This window comes from Anas platyrhynchos, chromosome 2, assembly GCF_047663525.1.
Source record: "Anas platyrhynchos isolate ZD024472 breed Pekin duck chromosome 2, IASCAAS_PekinDuck_T2T, whole genome shotgun sequence".
NCBI classification, from domain to species: Eukaryota; Metazoa; Chordata; class Aves; order Anseriformes; family Anatidae; genus Anas; species Anas platyrhynchos.
The window spans coordinates 491,965-509,947 of NC_092588.1; the positions used below are offsets into that span (position 1 = coordinate 491,965).

Genomic DNA, 17,983 nt, shown 5'->3' on the forward strand with positions numbered 1-17,983 from the left:
TGTGCGTGCTGTGGGGTGAGCGGCTGAGCGCATCGCGCCCGTCCCCGCTGCTGGGAGAGGGCTGGAGGGGGGGACACCACGGCACGGGGCTTTATTGGGGTGTCACAGAGCCCCATTAGGGTGTCACACCGCACACAGCTTTATTGGGGTGTCACAGAGCCCCGTTAGGGTGTCACACCACACACAGCTTTATTGGGGTGTCACAGAGCCTCATTAGGGTGTCACACCGCACACAGCTTTATTGGGGTGTCACAGAGCCCCGTTAGGGTGTCACAGAGCCCCATTAGGGTGTCACACCGCACACAGCTTTATTGGGGTGTCACACAGAGTCCCGTTAGGATGTCACACCACACACGGCTTTATTGGGGTGTCACACAGAGCCTCGTTAGGGTCACTCCACACACGGCTTTATTGGGGTGTCACAGAGCCCCGTTAGGATGTCACACCACACACGGCTTTATTGGGGTGTCACACAGAGCCCCGTTAGGGTCACACCGCACACGGCTTTATTAGGATGCCCTGCACCTCCAGGACACCCTGCGGAGCTCGGCTGCCTGCAGAGGCTGCGGGGAGGCCCTGTGGGGCCTGGCCCCCACCCGCTCCCCCCCGGCCCTAAATCCCTCCTGTCCATCCCTGGCTGCCCCCAGCCCCCGTGGGGACGTGGCCCTGGGGCCATCCCTGCGACCAGGAGCGTTTCTGGGCCCTGCTGGGGCCGTGCGCCAGCTCCGGTGCCCCTTGGGCTGTCCCCGGGGCGAGGAGCTTGGATCCTGCCCGGCTGCTCGGAGCCCCCCCGACCCCCAGGGGCTGGGCCAGGCAGGGGCTCAGTGGCAGTTTTGGCAGCGGGGGTGGCACCTCTGCCCGTTGACGTTGCAGCGGCACCCGCCACTGGTGTCCCCGGGACCCTGGTGGGGAGGAGAGGAGAGGAGAGGGGGTCACAGGGGGGCCCAAAGCACCCAGCCCTGAGCCCCCAGGCCCTGCGGTGACCCAGGATGGGGACCGTGAGCTGGGATGGGGCTGGTGTGCAGGGAAGGGGGGGGGGGGGCGTGCTTACCCCCGGCCCCCAGCGCGGCCCCTTGGTCACCCAGCAGATCTCGGTCTGGCACACGGTGCAGCGGATCCAGTCGCAGCCGTCCTTCTTCTGCACGATGATGTGGCACGTGGGGCAGTGCATGGCCTCCCCGAGCTGCACCAGGGTCTGGGGGGGGGGGGAAGGATGCGGTCAGGGAGGTGAGGACGAGCCCCCCGCACCCCCTCCCCATCCACCCCAGCACCCCAGGGTGCTCCCACCTGCAGCATGTCGCTGGTCTGCCGGGCGGCTGCATCGTTCTGCGCCCGGAGCTGGAGGTCGTCCTGGTACTGCCGGCAGTTCTTCCCCTCGTGGATGGCCTGGGGGGGTTGGAAAAAAAGGGGCAGCGCTCAGCCCCCTCCCCAGCGCATGGCACGAAGCCCCCTCCCCAGTGCATGGCACGGAGCCCCCTCCCCAGTGCATGGCACGAAGCCCCCTCCCCAGTGCATGGCACGGCACCAGGCCTGGGGAGGGGTGCGTGGGAGCAGAGGGGCAGCGCTCAGCCCCCTCCCCGGTGCATGGCACCGAATTGGGGGGGTGGGCAGGGTCCCCCCCGCTCACCTTGCAGAGCAGGCAGTTGAGGGCCTGGCAGATGGGGCAGCGGAATTCGTTGACCGAGTCCTCGTAGATGCACCAGCCGCGGCAGTCGCTGCTCTGGCAGTGGAAGCTGTTCCGCGTGCGCCGCTCCGCCAGCGCCAGGCCCCGCTCCAGGAAGCGCCGGTACTCCTCCGGGGACACCAGCTGGGAAATGGGGCAGGGTCAGGGGGCAGCCCCCCAAATCCCGGGCACTGCCCATGGGGGCACCGGGCACCACTCACCGCCCGGATCTCGCGCTCCTGCAGGTGGCTGCTGCAGGCGTAGGAGTCGTCGCGGAAGGGGCAGCCCACCTCGGGCTCCTCGCTGTAGTTGATGACCTGGCGCAGGCAGTCCCTGGGGGGGATGTGGGGCACCATCAGCACCGGGGCCGGACCCCCCTTGCCCCCCCCAGCACCGCTCGGCCCCCCGCTACCTGCAGAAGTTGTGCAGGCACTCTCGCAGCAGCACGCCCTGCCCGGGGGGCACCTGCTGGTAGCAGATGCGGCACTCGAGCGCCTCGCGGTTGGGCACCAGCACCTCCTCCTCCAGCTGCAGCAGCTGCTGGAAATTCCGCAGCCGCTCGGCCTCCAGCGCCTGCAGGCAGGGAGGGGATGGGTGAGAGCGGCCCCCACCCGGACACGGTCCCCACCGAGCCCCCTGAGCCCCCCCCCAGGTCCCCTCTGCCAGCACTGGGTGCCCCTGCTTTGCCCCTGCTCATGGGGAGGCCGTGGGACCCCCATCTCCCCACCCAAACGATGCAGACCCACTGAGCAGTTTGGGTCCGAGGGGCCCTCACAGCCCACCCCCTCCAGCCCCAGCCACGGGCAGGGATGTCGCCCACCCCCTCAGGCTGCCCCCAGCCCCATCCAGCCTGACGTTAACACTACCGGGGCTGGGACCCCCCCCAGCTCCTCTGGGCCCTTCTCAGCATGAAGGATTTCTTCCCTCTGCCTACTCCAATCCCCCCTCTTTTGGCTTAAAACCACCCCCCCCCCATCCTGTCACAGTCACAGAATGGTTTGGGTTAGAAGGGACCCTAAAGACCATTTAATGCCACCCCCATTGTGGGCAGGGTGCCACCCCCTACTCCACCCACAGCCCCACAAAGGGACCCCCCCAGCTCTCCTGCAGCCCCCTTGGGCACTCGCAGCCCATCAGGAGGCCCCCCCGGAGCCTCCTGCCCATGCCCAGCACCCCCAGCCCTCAGACAGCCCCACGGCGGAGCTGCTCCAGCCCTGAGACCACCATGGGACCCCCACAGCCACCCCGGCAGCTCCGTGTCCCCGCACCGTGCCCGGCCCCGCAGCCCCAAACCCCTTCACTCAGCATTTCTGTGCGCACGGGGGCTGCCCCAGCCCCAGCCCCACCCTGGTGCAGGCAGCTCAGGATGGCCCCATTGCCCCTGTTCCTGCGCAGCCCCCCAAGTAAGCCCCCACCACCTCCTCTAACATTTAATTCCATGACCCCCCCCCCAAAACAGCAGCCCCCCCCCCACGGGCAGCCCATCAGTGACGGCGGCGCAAGCAGAGGGCACAGCGGCGCTGGTGGGGGTAAGGCTTTAATGAGGGGAGGGCTCCTCTGCGCCCCTGAAGCGCGGTCACGCATGGGGCTGGGGGGGCTCGTCCTTCCCTGAGAGCCCAGCCCCCGGGGTGAGCCCCAACCCGCGTGGCCGGGGGAGGTTTCTGAACACAAAAAACAACCTGGAAATACCAAATTCCCTGTGCACGATGCGGGGCAGTGAGCGCCACAGGGCTGGGGGCTGGCCCTGCTGCCCTGACCCCCTCCAGCTCCCACCCCAGGACCACCACGGCTCCTCGGGGTCCTGGCACGCGGCTCCCCCGAGCCCCCGAGCGCTTCCCCCGGTGCTGCTGCCTCTGCCCTGAGCCCTCACGCAGGGGACGTGGCACCAGCACGGCCACGCTCGCCTCCAGCCAGTGCCACTCCAGAGGGGGCTCAGCCCCCAAGGAGAGCCCGAGGGGGCTGCTGGTGGGGGGGGGGCTGTGTTTGGGGGGAGAACTGGGCGGCCAAGGGCAAAGCAGAGCCCCTCGGCACACCAAGGCTGCCCTCGGCACACCAAAGCTCCCCTTGGCACACCAAGGTTCCCCTCGGCTCTCCAAGGTTCCCCTCGCCCGGCACAGCCCCAGGGGGCTGGCGGGGGCCGGGTTCACAGCCCACAGAGCCCCCCCCATGGCTGTGCCCCCTCCCTGCAGCGTTCAGCCCTACAATCGAGGCCCCCAGCCCCTGGTGCTCCCTGCTCCCAGGGGAGCCCAGCCCCTGCGTGGGGCAGGACCCCGCGCTCCCCAGCTCCGGCCTCTCACGGCGGGGAGGTGCCGTGGCCGCAGCCCGGACCCTTGGGTGGCACGGCGGGCACTGAGCCCTGGCCGGGGGGGGCGGGAGGGGGCATCCGGGTCGGCCGGGCACGGGGCGGCTAGCAGAATTCGGAGGACAGGTGGATGAAGTCATCCAAGGAACCCGAGCCCAAGACGCAGTGCGCAGCTGAGCCATCCTCTCTCCTTCCCTTTTCCTAGCGGGGTCCCAGCACCAGAGAAAAAAGAAAGAAGAGAAGGTTTTGGTCAGTGGCTGAGCCGGGTGCCCCCCGCGCCCCGCAGCGCGCCCCCACGATGGGGTGGGGGCTCCCAGCAGAGCCCCACGCGCGATTCTACAGCGCCTGCAGGAAACAACTCCCAGCAGAGACAGCGCAGCCCGACAGCTCCTTGCTGTGCGAGGAGGCAAGAGGAAGCAGCAGCACCGTCCTGGGACCCTGCCCTGCCCTGCCCGAAGCTGCCACCCATTTTTTGGGTAGCCACAAGCGCTGGTGACACCGCTCAGAGCCCCGTGAGGTGCCAGCAGTGACCATCCCCAGCAGACAGCAGAGCACGCCACGCTCACAACACGGCACGGCACCGGGCACGGCGCACAGCAGCAGGCATCGCCTGCCCCACCAGGGGATGATTTAGGGGCTGCAGCAGCCCCTTTTTGCTGCCACCCGTGGTTTTGTGCCCACTCCCAGCACGGCGCAGGATCTGCTCGCCCACGAGACGCCTTCCAGCCCTGCCAGGGACAAATCCTGCCCGGCAGGGGCACAGGGGGAGAGCGGCTGCTCCCCAGGCCGGGCCGTGGGCCCCGGTACCTGTTGGTACTGCAGGATCCCCTCCTGCTCCTGCTGGATCCTCCAGAGCTCCGTTTCGTCGGGCTTGTAGCTGCAGGGCACCACGTAGTCCTCCGGGCGGTCTGTGCTGCACATCTCGCAGCCCGGCCGCGTGGGCTTGTTGATGAAGGTGCACTTGGGGCACGACCAGCCCGCCTGCAGAGAACACGGGGCAGGTGAGGAGCTGGGAAAAGCGCGTTGGAAAGGAGAGGGGAACGAGACTGGAGGGTGGCCACCCCCCAGAACAGTGTGCAGGGGGAAGGGGGCTCGGGGGGCGCAGGGCCACCCACCTGCACCGGCGAGGGCAGGGAGGCGGCAGCGGATGCCGAGGGGTTGCTGACGAGGTCTCCGATCTGCATGGTGTCCAGGTGCTGGCTGATCTCACCGATGTCCATCTTCCTGCCGGGGTCGCTCCCCCACGCTGCAGGAGAGACGGGGACACCGGCGCGTTACGGCCGCGGCACGGAGAGGGGCAGAGCCCCCCGGATGAGCTCGGCACAGGGAGCACGGACACGCGGTGTGCTCCTGAGGCCGAGGGATCTGCACCCAGAGCCCGGCTCTGCTCAGCACCAAAGGGGCCGCTCAGCCCCTCAGCACCGGCACGGCAAGGTCCGAGCGAGGACCCGGGGCCAGGAGAGCACCAAATTCCCCATTTGGTGCACGGGAGCTCCACGTGGGAGCAGAGGTGACAGCAGTGCCCCAAACCCTCCCTCCCACACGGTCTGGCACCAGCAGACCACACGCTGCATGAAGGCAGGGAGGATTTAGGATAGGATTTAGGATTAGGGAGGGTTTGGGCAGGATCTGGGCAGGATCTGGGCAGGATCCGGGCTGCCCCTCCTGCCCCCTAGCCGAAGGGACGGGCGCAGCACCCGGACCTTTCCTGGGGGACGCGCTGGGCAGGGTGTTGTACTGGCGCTGCTCCCCGGCCGCGGCGCCGTCGCCGAGCGCGGCGATGGAGTTGAGCAGGAGCTGTGCCTGGTCCTCCTCGTAGCGCTGCCGCGTCAGCTCGGCCCTCTTGGCCGACAGCAGGTAGAGGAAGGCCGTGTCCCCGTCCCTGCGGATGCCGTAGGACGAAACCGTCCGCTCGTCCACGCACAGGCACTGCCCGATGATCCAGCGCTGCACCAGGGGGTGGAAGCCGTAATCCTGGAACACCTGGGGGGGGGGGAGAAGCGCAGAGATAAACCCAGCGCGTCCCCAGCACAGGGGGCTCTCCAGGACCCCTCCTGGGGCTCTGGCACCCCAAGCCCCTGCCCCGCGCCCTGCTGGCTCCGTACCTGCTGCTTGAGCGTCGCGATTGTAGTGTGGGGCTGGACCCTGAGGACGATGCTGGCAGACGACGTCGCGTCCTCCACGCCCACGTTCATGCTGGAGCAGAGATCGGGGGCTGTTAGAGGACGCCCCCCCGGCTCGGGGCTGGGACACCCGAGGGCTCTGAGCCCGGAGCCCCCTGCCACGTGCACGCCGGTGGGATTTGTTTTCCCCCAATTTCGTTCACCCTCTGTCAATCTCTCTCTTTTTGCAGCCTCCACACAGCTGTGCCAACCGTTTCCACCACGGGCTTAGACACGGTGTGAAAAAATCTTCCCTTCCACCTGCCTGAAATCTCCCTAAATCCCCTCGGCCTCCCAGCTTATCTGCTCCCGGACACGAGAACAAACACTCCTTATCTCTGCAGCGCTCACCTCCCCGCTGCCTCGCTCACACCACAGCCCGAAACTTTCCACCCGACGTCCTGAGAAGGCTGTTCTGGCTCACCCAGCCTGACCCTGGCCATGAGCTGGAGCAGCTCACCCCCACCAACACCTCCCGGGATCCCAGAATCCCAAAATCCCAGAATTTCGAGGTTGGAAGAGACCTCATTGAGTCCAACCTCTGACCTGACCCTAACAGCCCCCACTAAACCATACCCCTAAGCTATGGGATAAGGATGGGGGCACCACTTCCCAGGGCAGCCTGCTCCACGGCCTCGCCCCCCTCACCACGCAGAATTTCTGCCTTAAACCCCATCCAAATCTGCCCCTTTTCCACCCAAAACCCCCACCCCTGGCCTCGTCACCGCAGTGCCCAGGAGGGGACGCGGAGGGGCGCGAGCACAGGGCCAGCGGGGCTCACCTGATGTCGTCGGGGGGGTAGTTGGAGTCCTTCAGCAGGATGCTGAGGGTGGCCTGCTGGCGAGCCAGGGCCACGGCGCACTGCGCGGCCGCCTCCTCGTCACCGTCCTCGATGGCCTGAGCCAGCTGCAGCGCCAGGTCCTCTGCGGGGACAGGAGGGACAGCCCTGCAGCCACCACCGGCACCACATGGCACAGCCCCACGGCCAGCCCCACACGGCACCAGGGAGCCGGTGAGCAGCAGGAGCTCCGCAGAGGCTCCTCGGATGCGCGGTGCTCATGGGGCTGCCCATGGGCAGAGCCCGGTGGTGCACGGCCAGAGAACCACGGGTGGGAGCCCCACGGGGAGTTTCTGGAGCCCCCGGAGAGCCGGGATGCGCAGCCCCCGCCCCACAGCAAGCTCCATCCCATGGGATTTGGATTTTGCACCCAAAACTGTCGGCCCAGAGTGGGGAGAGGCTGGGTCTGGAGAGGAGCCCTGGTCTCCTGGCACATGTCAGGAGCCACAAAACCTCTCAAATACCTTTCCTGGAGAGCTCCGAGAACAAAGCTTCCTCCGGATCCCCCTCTGCGGAGCTGCCCCCGGCCGCCGCGGGCAGGGACGAGGCCTGGGGGGCCAGCGAGCTGCTGTCGGAGGCTGGAGGAAGAGCAGGGGGGCATTGGTACAGGTACCTTACAGGAGGCTGCAGCGAGGGGGGGCGGCTGTTCTCCCACATCCCTGGTGACAGGACGAGGGGAATGGGCTAACGTTGTGCCAGGGGAGGTTTGGGTTGGATAAGCCCATCCCGAGGGCAGCCCCCTGTCCCCTGCTGCTCTCCTTAGGGTGTGGGGCTGCCCTGATGGAGGGGGGGAGGCTCTGCGCCCCCCCAGCCCCCCTCCCAGCCCAGTGCCCTGCCTCGTGTGCCCTCCTTGCCCCCCGGGTGCTCCACACCACAAACGGGCCCCGAGTTCCTTCAGGCTCCGAACACGGCGTGCTTCTGTGCCCAGAGCCTGTGGAGCCCCCCAGAACCCCCCAGAGGGTTCCAGCCCCCCCCCAGGAGCATGGCACCCCTCCCCAAATCTGGTGGGGCGCACACCCCAATCATTTGGAACAATATTAAAATAACAAATGTTAAAATTGTGCCCCTCCAGGCGCCACGAACAGAGCACTGGGCACACACGAACCCCCCCGGGGGCTGTCCGTGTCCCCGTGCCCCCCCCCCAGGACCCTGCACCGACCTTTCTGCACCTCCCGCAGGGAGCTGCTGACGATCGTCCACCACTTCTGCGCCTCCCGCTCCTCCTCGAAGTTGAAGACCATCGGCTCGTCCAGGGCGCCGACGACCACCAGCTCGTGGCACGTGGGGCTCCTGACGGTGTAGGAGATGTCCTTCAGGTCGTACTCGGCGATGCTCTGGGGGGGGAGCAGAGCGGCAGGGGGGGGGTCACGGCAGGAGGAAGGCACCCTGTGTGTGCGCAATGCGCCCCGTGAAGGGACAACCCCTGCGGCACAGGGGACGTGGGGACGAGCCCCAAACGCTGGCCCCACACAAGGGGGTCCCCGGGGGTCCCCACACGAGGCCCCGTCCCCGGCTCACAAAGCAGCCCCGTGCCCTGAGACCCTGCCCTCAGACCGGGGGTCCTGGGGGGCGATTCCTTGCCTGGCACACACCCGCGGGCAGCCCCAGGACTCGTGAGGGTCCGGGTTGCCCCCTGCCCTTTTGGTTCCCATTTCCAGCAGCCAAACGCCCATTTTGGTGGCCCACGCCTGCACCCACAGCACCGGCACCCCGGGGGCAGGAGGTGTCCCCGAGCCTGCTCCCCGTGAGGAGTGGGGGAGTCACCGGGGGGGTTTGGCAGCCCCGAGGAGGCACCGGGAGCCCGCGGCCGTGCTCGGTGCTGCACCGGGCAGCAAGGGTCACAGGGGACGAGGCCCCAGAGCACCGCTGGGCACTGGGAACTGGGAACCAGGGAACGAGGCACCAGGAACCGGGAATCAGGCGCCAGGAATCAGGAACTAGGCACTGGGGACACTGCGGAACCAAGGAACCAGGCACCAGGAATTGGGCACTGGGGGACGAGGAACCTGGCACTGGGCACCAGGGCTGGGGACACTGGGGAACCGGGACACTGAGCACTGGGATTTGGGTACTGGGCACTGGTGATTGGGCACCAGGGATCAGGCACTAGGGAACCGGGGACACCAGATACTGGGTATCAGGAACTGGGCACCAGGAATCAGGGGCACTGGGGGACTGGGGAACTGGGACACCGAGCACTGGGAATCGGGCACCGGGGATCAGGCACTGGGGAACTGGGACACCGAGCACTGGGAATCGGGTACCGGACACTGGGAATCGGGCACTGGGAATTGGGCACCAGGGGATGAGGAATTGGGAACCGGGCACCGGGAACCGGGCTCCAGGGATCGGGGACACTGGGGGACTGGGACACCGAGCACTGGGAATCGGGCACTGGGGAACCGAGGAACTGGGCATCAGGAACCAGGCACTGGGGCACCGGGGGTTGGGAATCAGTGACCGGGCACCGGGGCACCGGGAATTGGGGACCAGGCACTGGGAACTGGGCACCAGGGACACCAGGCACTGGGAATCAGGGACCAGGCACCGGGAACCAGGGACTGGGGACACTGGGACACTGGGCATCGGGTACCGGGCAGCGGGGATCAGGCACTGGGGCACCGAGCACTGAGAATCGGGTACCGGGCACCGGGAATCGGGCACCAGGGCTGGGGACACTGGGGAACTGGGGCACCGGGCACTGGGAATCGGGTACCGGGCACTGGGAATTGGGCACTGGGGAACTGAGGAACTGGGCACGAGGGATCGGGCACTGGGAACACTGGGGAACCGGGGAACTGGGCACTGGGAATTGGGCACCGGGAATTGGGAATCAGGGACTGGGCACTGGGAACCGGGCACCAGGGCTGGGGACACTGGGGAACTGGGACACCGAGTACCGGGAATAGGGCACCGGGAATAGGGCACCGGGGAACCGAGGAACTGGGCATCAGGAACCGGGCACTGGGGCACCGGGGATTGGGCACCAGGCACTGGGAACCGGGTACCGGGCACTGGGAATTGGGCACCGGGGATCAGGCACCGGGGCACCGGGAATCAGGGACCGGGCACCGGGAACCAGGGACTGGGGACACTGGGGAACCGGGGAACTGGGACACCGAGCACTGGGAATCGGGTACCGGGTACCGGTAACCGGGCACCGGGGACACCGGGCACTGCAGGACCCGGGGGCACCCCGGGCACCGAGGACACCCCCTCCCTCTCCCAACCCCCCCTCCCCCTTACCCCCCGTTCCCCCCCCGGTCCCCCCGTTCCCCCCCCGGCCCCCCCCGTTTCTCACCGCGCCCCCGGCCTCCTCCGCCGTCCTCAGCCCGAGGCGGAAGCGGCGCCGCGCGGGGGGGGGCTGCGGCTGGAGGCTGAGCTGCAGGCGGAGCAGGGCGGCGGGGGGCGGCGGGCGGCGGGGGGGCTGCTCCAGGGCCACGCGCACCGACATCAGCACCGTGGGGGGGGGGGGCGGCGGCGGCAGCGCGGGGGGGGCCGCGGCCGGGCCGGGGGAGGGGGCACCGGGCAGAGCCATCGCCGCCGCCGCCGCCACTTCCGCCGCTCACGGGGAGCGCGGTTCCGGTACGGGGGGGGGCGGGGAGGGGCGGGGCTGAGCTGGGGGGGGGAGGAGGCACCGGGGGGGGGGCCCGGGGCTCCCCGGGGCTCCTCGGGGCCTGGTGGGTCGGGACCGGGGGGCACCGGGAGGCACCGGAGAGGCCCCCACGGGCTCCGGGCGGCGCCGCCCCCCCCCCTTTCCCAGTGCCCTCCCCCCCCCCGGTGCCCCCTCCCCGCTTCCGGTGCCCCCCCCCTCCCCTCCCGGTGCCCCCCCCCCCCCCGCGCTCCCGGTGCTCCCCCCCCCTCCCCTCCCGGGCGGTGCCGCCCGCCCCGCCCCTCCCCGCCGCTGATTGGCTGCTCCCCCCGTCTTTGTCCCCATCAGCCAATCAGCACTCGGAGCGCCCCGCTGAGGGAGGGGCCCGGCGCTGGCCGCTCGGAGGGCGGGAGCGGGGTGCTGAGTGACGTCGCTTTCGGCCAATGGAAGGGGCGCTACGCGGTGACGGGCAGGGGTGTTGTCCAATAGGAAGCGGAGAGGCGCTCGGGGCGGGCGGAGGCGGGCGGGGCCCGGCCGCTTGTTGTCGTCCGGTGCCGGGGGAGGCGGGAGGTCGGTCGGTCGCTGCGCGCTCGCTCGCTCGTTTGGGCCGCCCGGGGGTCGCGGGAGGTGTCGCTCAGCCGCTCGCTGCGTCCCGAGCTGCTCGGGGACATGTCGAGGTGGGCGGGGGCCCGGCGGGCCGGCGCGAGACGGCGGACGGCGGCCGAGGCCCGCGGGCCCTCCTCGAGCTTTCCCCGGAGACGCCTCCCCTTACGGGCACCCCGAGCCTGAAGGAGCCGCCGCCTGGAGAAGGCCCCGCCGCCGCCGAGACCGGGAGGCGCCGGTAAGTCCGCTCCCAGCGGCACCCCCCCGGGACTACATCTCCCGGCGCGCCTTGCGGCGCCGTGCAGCGGCCGGACGCGACGCGGGGGGCGCGGGGCATCATGGGAGTTGTAGTCCGCGCGGGGTAGGCCGGGGCGGCTGCGGGCAGGCCCCGGGGCGGGGGGGGGCACTGGGAGTAGGGGGGGAACTGGGGGGATGTGGGGGGGAACTGGGAGGTGTGGGGGGCTGTGGGGGGGGGTGTTGGGGGCCTCCCAGCCCCGGTGGTTCCGTTATTCCCAGGCACGGTGCTTGGGGTGCCCCCCCCCCAATGGGGTCCCACTCCCCAGCACTGGTTTTGGGGGATACTGGTTTTTGGGGGATACTGGTTTTGGGGGGATACTGGTTTTTGGGGCCCTGTTTTGGGACGCGCCGCGAGCCCCGTGACCCCTGACGCCGAGGCTCTGCTTTCCATCACGGCCCCGTTTAAAATTAGCTCTGCCCAGCTGCTGGGGGGGGGCATCCCCCTGCCTCCCCCCCCCCCCCCCATGGGGCTGGGACCGGCCCCTGGCCCCCCCCTGCCCTCAGCTCCTGCTCCCCTCGAGCCGTGGCCGAGCCCCCCCCCTCACCGCCCCCTCCTGCTGCTGGGCACCCCCCTGGCAGCGCTGCCTCTGTGCCAGGGTTTTGGTGTCGGTCCTGGTCCCGGTCCCGTCCCGGTGGTTTTCGGGTTCGGGGCAGTTTCTGGGGCAAACCCCAGGCAAAGCGCTCGGCTTCCTTCCCAGATGAACGAAACCGAAAGCTTTGAACCGAGCTCTTTTGAGAGCCCCTCCCGTGCGGCTGCCTCTCTGTTCCCCGCTGCCGAGCTCCGTGCCCAAAAACTCCTCCAAAAATGGTGTCAGGAGCTCGGGGTGGGTCCCCTCCGGATCCCGTCCCGCAGAACCCCCGCTGCTGCCTGCCTCAGGGCTGGCCTCTGCCCGCTCCCTGTGGAGCTCTACAGCAGCCAGTTTGGGTGCTGGGGGGGGGGTCTCTGGGGGTCTCTGCCACCTGCCGTGCCCTGGGGGGGCCCTGTGCTGGTTTCCCAGCGCTGGGGGAGCTCTGCCGGTGCCGTCGTGCCATGAGTTTGTGGTCTCAGGTGGGGTCGCCCCATGGGCAGCGGGGGGCACGGGTTGGGGGAGGCCCCCGAGGCTGGCGGCTGCCCCCCCCCGGGCTGTTTACGAGTTCTCCTCTTACAGCCCGGCGCCGCGAGGGGCCCGTGCTGGGGGAGCCGGGCTGCGCTGTCCCCAGGGGGTGTCCCCAGGGGGTGCCGGCACCCGCAGCACCAGGAGCCTCCTGCTGAGCACCGTGCCCGTCTGCCCTGTCCCAGCTCCGCTTCGAGGGCCAAGCAGGGCGGCCAGAAGGGGCCGGTGACCTTCACGTGGGACAAGGGGAGCGAGGGGAGCCTGGCAGCTCACGGGGCAGCCGCTGTGGGCACTCAGCTGAAGTGGAAACGGGGGAAGATCTCACAAATTCTGCTCACACGGGGCGCAGGGCGGCGATAGCAGCACTCGGGGACAGAGCAGGGTCCATCAGGGCTGCCAAGGCCCGCTCCTCTTGCCCCAAAAAGCTGTTTGGCTTCCAGATTGTGCCCTGCCTGCTGCTGGTGTGTGCCCAGCAGCCACAGCACGGCCACGCTGCGTGCCCGGGGCTTGGGCAGGACGCGAGGCTGTCCCTGTCCCACGCAGGACACGCACACGTCGCTGCCGCCGCTGCACAGGGAATCGCCGCCGAGCCGGCCGCGGGGACAATGAAGCTGCTGGAGAACTCAAGTTTCGAAGCAATAAACTCCCAGCTGACGGTGGAGACCGGAGACGCCCACATCATCGGCAGGTGGGTGCCCTCCTGGAGCCGTGCTCCTCGCCCCAGCGCCCTGCAGCCCTCGGGGACAGCGGGGACACCGGGGACAGCGGCTGCGTGCGCCCCGCCAGGCCTGGGTGCGGCGGGGCGAGGGCTGGGTGCTGGAGCTCAAAGTCTGGCTCTCCAGCAGTCATTATGAGGCCAGGTACTATGGAATGAGGAACAATTTGGTGTTTTTGTAGAGAAGAGCTCCCCAGCAGCAGCAGGGCCCTCCGATCGTGCCCGCACCCCGAGGTTTCTGCCCCTTCCCCGAGGGGACCCCGCACGGCTCCGCTCAGCCCCTGGTGCAGGGCTGTGGGGAGCTTCTGGGGGGGTCACCCGGCAGCCTGAGGGGCTTGAAAATCTGGAAGAAGTTCATTTGGAGCTCTAATTTCATGCTGATAATGACATCTGGCCGTCCCCTGGCCTCTCTGGGGCGCCGTGGGCTGGGTGCTGGGGACCCTTTGTTGTGTCCTCGGGCTGAAGCTGGGCGCTGGGACCCACCAGCACTTTGTGACTTCCCTCGAGGGCTCCTTGGGGCTTCTCTGCTCCCCACCCACTCGGTATTATCAGGGCTGGGGGCAGCGAGAGCTCCTTCTGCCAGGCAGGCTGCCACAGAGCCAGATCTCAGCCAGCCGGGGGCATTTCTGGTCCTGGCTGCGGGGTCCTGGCTGCGGGGCCCCTCCTCGGGCTCCCCCCAGCTCCCCTTTTCATGGTGCCGTGCTTTGGGCAGGCACCGCAGCGACAGGAACACTTTCTGCCTCCCTTCTGGGAGCTGCCCCTGCCACTTTTGGGGATTTAAGCATCCCATCCCCGTGCTCACCGCTCACCTCGGGGCCTTTGTGGGACCGTAGCTGCTGCTGCCACCGGTCCCGGTGCCGTGGGGGTCCCCTCACGCCTGGCGCGGTGTCCCCACAGGATCGAGAGCTACTCCTGCAAGATGGCCGGGGACGACAAGCACATGTTCAAGCAGTTCTGCCAGGAGGGGCAGCCCCACGTGCTGGAGGCGCTGTCGCCCCCGCAGACCACGGGGATCAGCCCCAGCAGGTACGGGGGGACCGACTGCGGGCAGGGGTCGGGCTTCGTGCGCCGTGCCGGTGACGCTCCTGACCCCACTCCTGCGTCCCCTCAGGCTGAGCAAAAGTCAGAGCGGGGACGAGGAGGGGCCCCTGAGCGACAAGTGCAGCCGCAAGACCCTCTTCTACCTGATCGCCACGCTCAACGAGTCCTTCCGCCCCGACTACGACTTCAGCGCCGCCAAGAGCCACGAGTTCAGCCGGGAGCCCAGCCTCAACTGGGTGCGTGGGCAGAGCCGCGGGGGCGGCGCGGGGCTTTGGGGGGCTGCGGCGGGGGCGTGGGGAGGGTGGGCAGCGGCTCCCCGCTGCTCTGACGGCCCCGCTCCGTGCTAGGTGGTGAACGCTGTCAACTGCAGCCTCTTCTCTGCAGTCCGCGAGGATTTCAACGCGCTGAAGCCACACCTGTGGGATGCTGTGGATGAGGAGATTTGCCTTTCCGAGTGTGACATCTACAGGTAACGGGTGCCCTCACCCTGCTGCTTGGGTCGTGGCCCCTCCCCGCTCGCTGTGCCCCACAGAGAAGCAGTTATTTGTCACTAAAAGGTGACTTTTGGGTGTGCCCACCCGTGGGTAAGGACCGGAGCAGGGCGCACCGTTGTTCTCTGGCTCCCTGCTCTGTGGGAGCTGCTGCTGCCGTCCCCGTCCTGCGCCTTGGGAATGGGCCCAGCTGCCCCCCAGCCTCCCCCCAGCTGCCCCCCCAGCTTCCTTCCAAAAACTGCCCAGAGGCAGCCCCTGTTCTGTGTGCACAGCCTGGACCTCCTGACACCAACCCACCCCACTCCCTGCCCACTGCCCCTTCCAGGGGCTGCTCTGGGCTTGCCCCTTCCCAGTTTCCACCCCCCAGACGCGCACCAGGGGCTGGGACAGGGTCGGCTCTGGGGGCAGGGTCTGGTGCAGCATTTCTAACACCCTCCACTTCTTGTTGCAGCTACAACCCCGACCTGGATTCAGACCCTTTTGGAGAAGACGGGAGCCTCTGGTCCTTCAACTACTTCTTTTACAACAAGAGGCTGAAGAGGATTGTCTTTTTTACCTGTCGTTCCATCAGGTCAGGCCCCATGACATCCGCCAAGTCACCCTAACCGAGTCGCTTTGCCCGTTTGCGTCCCTGCTGGGGAGGAAACTTTTGGCCCCCGAGCCCAAAGCAGCAGATAAATGCTCGGGAGCTGCCCCCTGCCCACCCTGGCACACCGAGCAGGCGGTGCAGCCGAGCACAGCCCCCTCCTTGGCCTCCCGAGAGCCGCACCACTGCTTGAGCCTGCTGGAGACACCGACCAGGAGCCATGATCCCCGGGAAGGGGCAGCCCCTCAGCTGCTGGCAGGCTGCTGCTTGTGGAGGGGCGAGCTCAGGGGCAGCAACACCCCGGGGGCAGCCCCCTGTGTCCTGCGGGGGCCGGGGCTGGATGCGGGGCCCCGAGCCCGCTGCAGACTGGAGCAGGGACCCCTCCCACGGGGACACCCCGGCTGGGCGCTCACACCACGCCGCCCTTCTCTCTCCAGCGGCTACGCCTACACACGCCCGGAGGCTGGAAACGAGCTGGATATGGAGCTCGGGGAGGAGGAGGAGGACACGGAGGGGAGCAGGGACGGCCACGACGCCGAGAGCGGCAGCATCGAGGAGGACAGGTGCGTGCGCCGCTCCCGGCACCCTGCCCTGCGCCCTGCTCACCCGCGGGGGGGTGACAGCCGTGTCCTCGCCCACAGGTTGCAGGTGATCTGCATGTGAGAGCCCGGAGCTGCTCCCTGGTGCCTCTGGCCCTGCCTCATCCCACCCGCGCCCACCTCCCCGCCCTGCCCCTCGCCCTGCCCGCCGTACACTGGAGTGCCCCGGAGCCTCGGAGCACCAGGAACTGAGCGCGGCCGCGGCTCCCCCCGGCCCACGTCCCCTCGGGGGCCTCTTGGACAGCCGTGGAGGGGGCTCCGAGAAGCTTTGCTGCACTTTATCGCTGATCTCATTGGCTGCACTGACCTGCAAACTCCTCGTGGCTCTGAAGCCGGGCTGGACTTTTCCTCGAGCACTTTTTCTTCACTGATTTTGTGCTGCAGCGAGCGCCGTCCGTCCCCAGCACCGGCCCAGCGGGCAGAGCCTCCTCCCGCAGAGCTCGGTGAACTGTCCCCAGCTCCCTCCCCAAGGAAGCGTCCGTTTGTTTCAAAGAGGTTTGCTTTGCTCTTGCCCTCACGTAGTGTTTTTCTGTTTTATTTTTTTTTCATTTTTTTGTTTTTTAATCCTTGCTGGGAGGTTCCAGCTTCCTGCACCCCGGTCCTGAGTGACTGCTGCCTGCAGCCGGCTCCCACGAAGCGAAAGCTGGACTGGGCCCCCTCACCCCACACCTCCGGTGGGTTTGGCTCTCTCTTTTTGGCACCACCGATGGCTTTTAGTGGCGGCGGAGCTGGAGCGGGGCCAGAGCCCTGTGCTGGCAGAGTTTATTTTTGTACGTGGGGCACGCGGTGGGAGCAGCACGCCGCCGCCTCCTGCTCCCACTTCTGCAGCCCCCTTTTCTCCCAGCTCCCCCCCCGTTTTGGGGGCTTCGCAGCCCACCCCCGGTGGTGTCTGGCAGGGGGAAGCCGCCTCGCCCTGCCCCAGGGGCTGAGCACAAGGGGCTGGGTTGGTGCTGGGAGCGGGGAGGTAGCACGGCCCCACCGTCCTGGTGCTGAGCGGGGCCTCGCTGGGATTTTGGGCGCTGGTTTTTGGGCCAGAGCCCGGTCCTTCCTCCAGCACTCGGCCCCGGGGTGGGTTTGCCTTCATCCTCGGCCGGGCACGCTGCCCCCCCTTCCCACCGCAGCTCAGGATGGAAAACGGGCAGGAGGAGAGGAGGGGGAGCTGCCTGTGGGGCAGCCTCAGGACCCCCCCTCCCTGCACGCCCACGGACTCCCAGCACGGCCCCTGCTGTGGGGGCACAGGACTTGGACCCCGTTCCCCCCCCCCCTCTTCCATCGTTGGCCCCCCTGCGCCCGCTGCTGCCGCTGCCTTCCCAGCCTCACCCCATCAGGGAGATGTGACCTTACAGCATAGCAATGTATCATCACCAATAAAGGTTTTCTGTGTTTCACCACCTTTTTTCAGGGTCTCCACGCTGGGGGGGCGGGGGGGGGGGGTCCTGCTGTGGGGGAGACCTCACAGGGGGTGGGGACGTGGGGGGCTGCGGTCCCATGGGGGGCTGCTGGGGCTCTGGGTTCTCGACCATGAGCCAGCCCCGGCCACGTCCCCTCAGCCTGGTGCCAGTTTTGTTTTTCTTTTTTTCTCTCGTGTTTGAGTTTCTTTTTTTTTTGGGAAATTGGAAGCTGGAGAGCAGGGATGTGACCGGGGGGGTGGGGGGGGGATCAGTGGCTCCAAGTGAGGTTTCCTTCTGGTCACTTACACGGCCCCCAGCCGTGCCCAGTGGGCAGCGCCCCTCCCAGTAAGGTGGTACTGGGGGAACTGGGAGCAGAAGGAATTTGGGGGCGGTGGGAGCAGCCCCCGGGGCACGGTGTGGGCAGGGGGGGCACCCCGGGGTGCTGCCGGCCGGGGGAGCTGCTGTGGCCTTGTGCCCGCAGGAGCAGCCAGGGGCGGGCCCCGTGGGGTCTCCCGGCCCGCGGGGGGCACGATCGCGGCCGGGGGGCGCCGGGATCCCGACACCCCGGGACCCGGTCCGCTGCCCCCCCCGTCCCCTCACAGCGCCCCG

General features: G+C 68.5%; 2 protein-coding genes across 2 annotated transcripts; one reads left to right on the forward strand and one right to left on the reverse strand.

Moving 5' to 3' along the window:
* Positions 1-115: 115 nt before the first annotated feature.
* On the reverse strand, positions 116-10,636 carry SHARPIN (SHANK associated RH domain interactor). The gene is made up of 14 exons (XM_072034182.1): positions 10,267-10,636; positions 8,125-8,299; positions 7,430-7,543; positions 6,909-7,050; positions 6,071-6,161; positions 5,669-5,948; positions 5,081-5,211; positions 4,773-4,946; positions 2,076-2,236; positions 1,885-1,996; positions 1,628-1,807; positions 1,288-1,386; positions 1,052-1,195; positions 116-902 (listed from the first exon to the last, which is right to left on the reverse strand). The coding sequence occupies exons 1-14, from the start codon at positions 10,501-10,503 to the stop codon at positions 822-824; spliced, it is 2,121 nt and encodes a 706-aa protein (XP_071890283.1). The 5' UTR covers positions 10,504-10,636; the 3' UTR covers positions 116-821.
* A 437-nt stretch (positions 10,637-11,073) lies between these two features.
* On the forward strand, positions 11,074-17,371 carry MAF1 (MAF1 homolog, negative regulator of RNA polymerase III). The gene is made up of 8 exons (XM_038173758.2): positions 11,074-11,398; positions 13,095-13,239; positions 14,164-14,292; positions 14,378-14,543; positions 14,655-14,776; positions 15,250-15,369; positions 15,822-15,947; positions 16,026-17,371. Exons 2-8 carry the CDS (start codon positions 13,157-13,159, stop codon positions 16,045-16,047), a joined length of 768 nt encoding a protein of 255 aa, XP_038029686.1. The 5' UTR covers positions 11,074-11,398; positions 13,095-13,156; the 3' UTR covers positions 16,048-17,371.
* The last annotated feature ends 612 nt before the right edge of the window (positions 17,372-17,983 follow it).

Bases quoted from the DNA above. Each gene is read 5' to 3' on its own strand.
- SHARPIN (XM_072034182.1), bottom strand. From the start codon at position 10,503: ATGGCTCTGCCCGGTGCCCCCTCCCCCGGCCCGGCCGCGGCCCCCCCC. The intron at 4,947-5,080 runs GTGGGTGGCCCT...TGTTCTCTGCAG, and splicing joins CCCTGCCCTCGCCGGTGCAG to GCGGGCTGGTCGTGCCCCAA. The intron at 1,196-1,287 runs GTGGGAGCACCC...CCCCCCCCCCAG, and splicing joins AGACCAGCGACATGCTGCAG to ACCCTGGTGCAGCTCGGGGA.
- MAF1 (XM_038173758.2), top strand. From the start codon at position 13,157: ATGAAGCTGCTGGAGAACTCAAGTTTCGAAGCAATAAACTCCCAGCTG. The intron at 13,240-14,163 runs GTGGGTGCCCTC...GTGTCCCCACAG, and splicing joins GACGCCCACATCATCGGCAG to GATCGAGAGCTACTCCTGCA. The intron at 15,948-16,025 runs GTGCGTGCGCCG...CCTCGCCCACAG, and splicing joins GGCAGCATCGAGGAGGACAG to GTTGCAGGTGATCTGCATGT.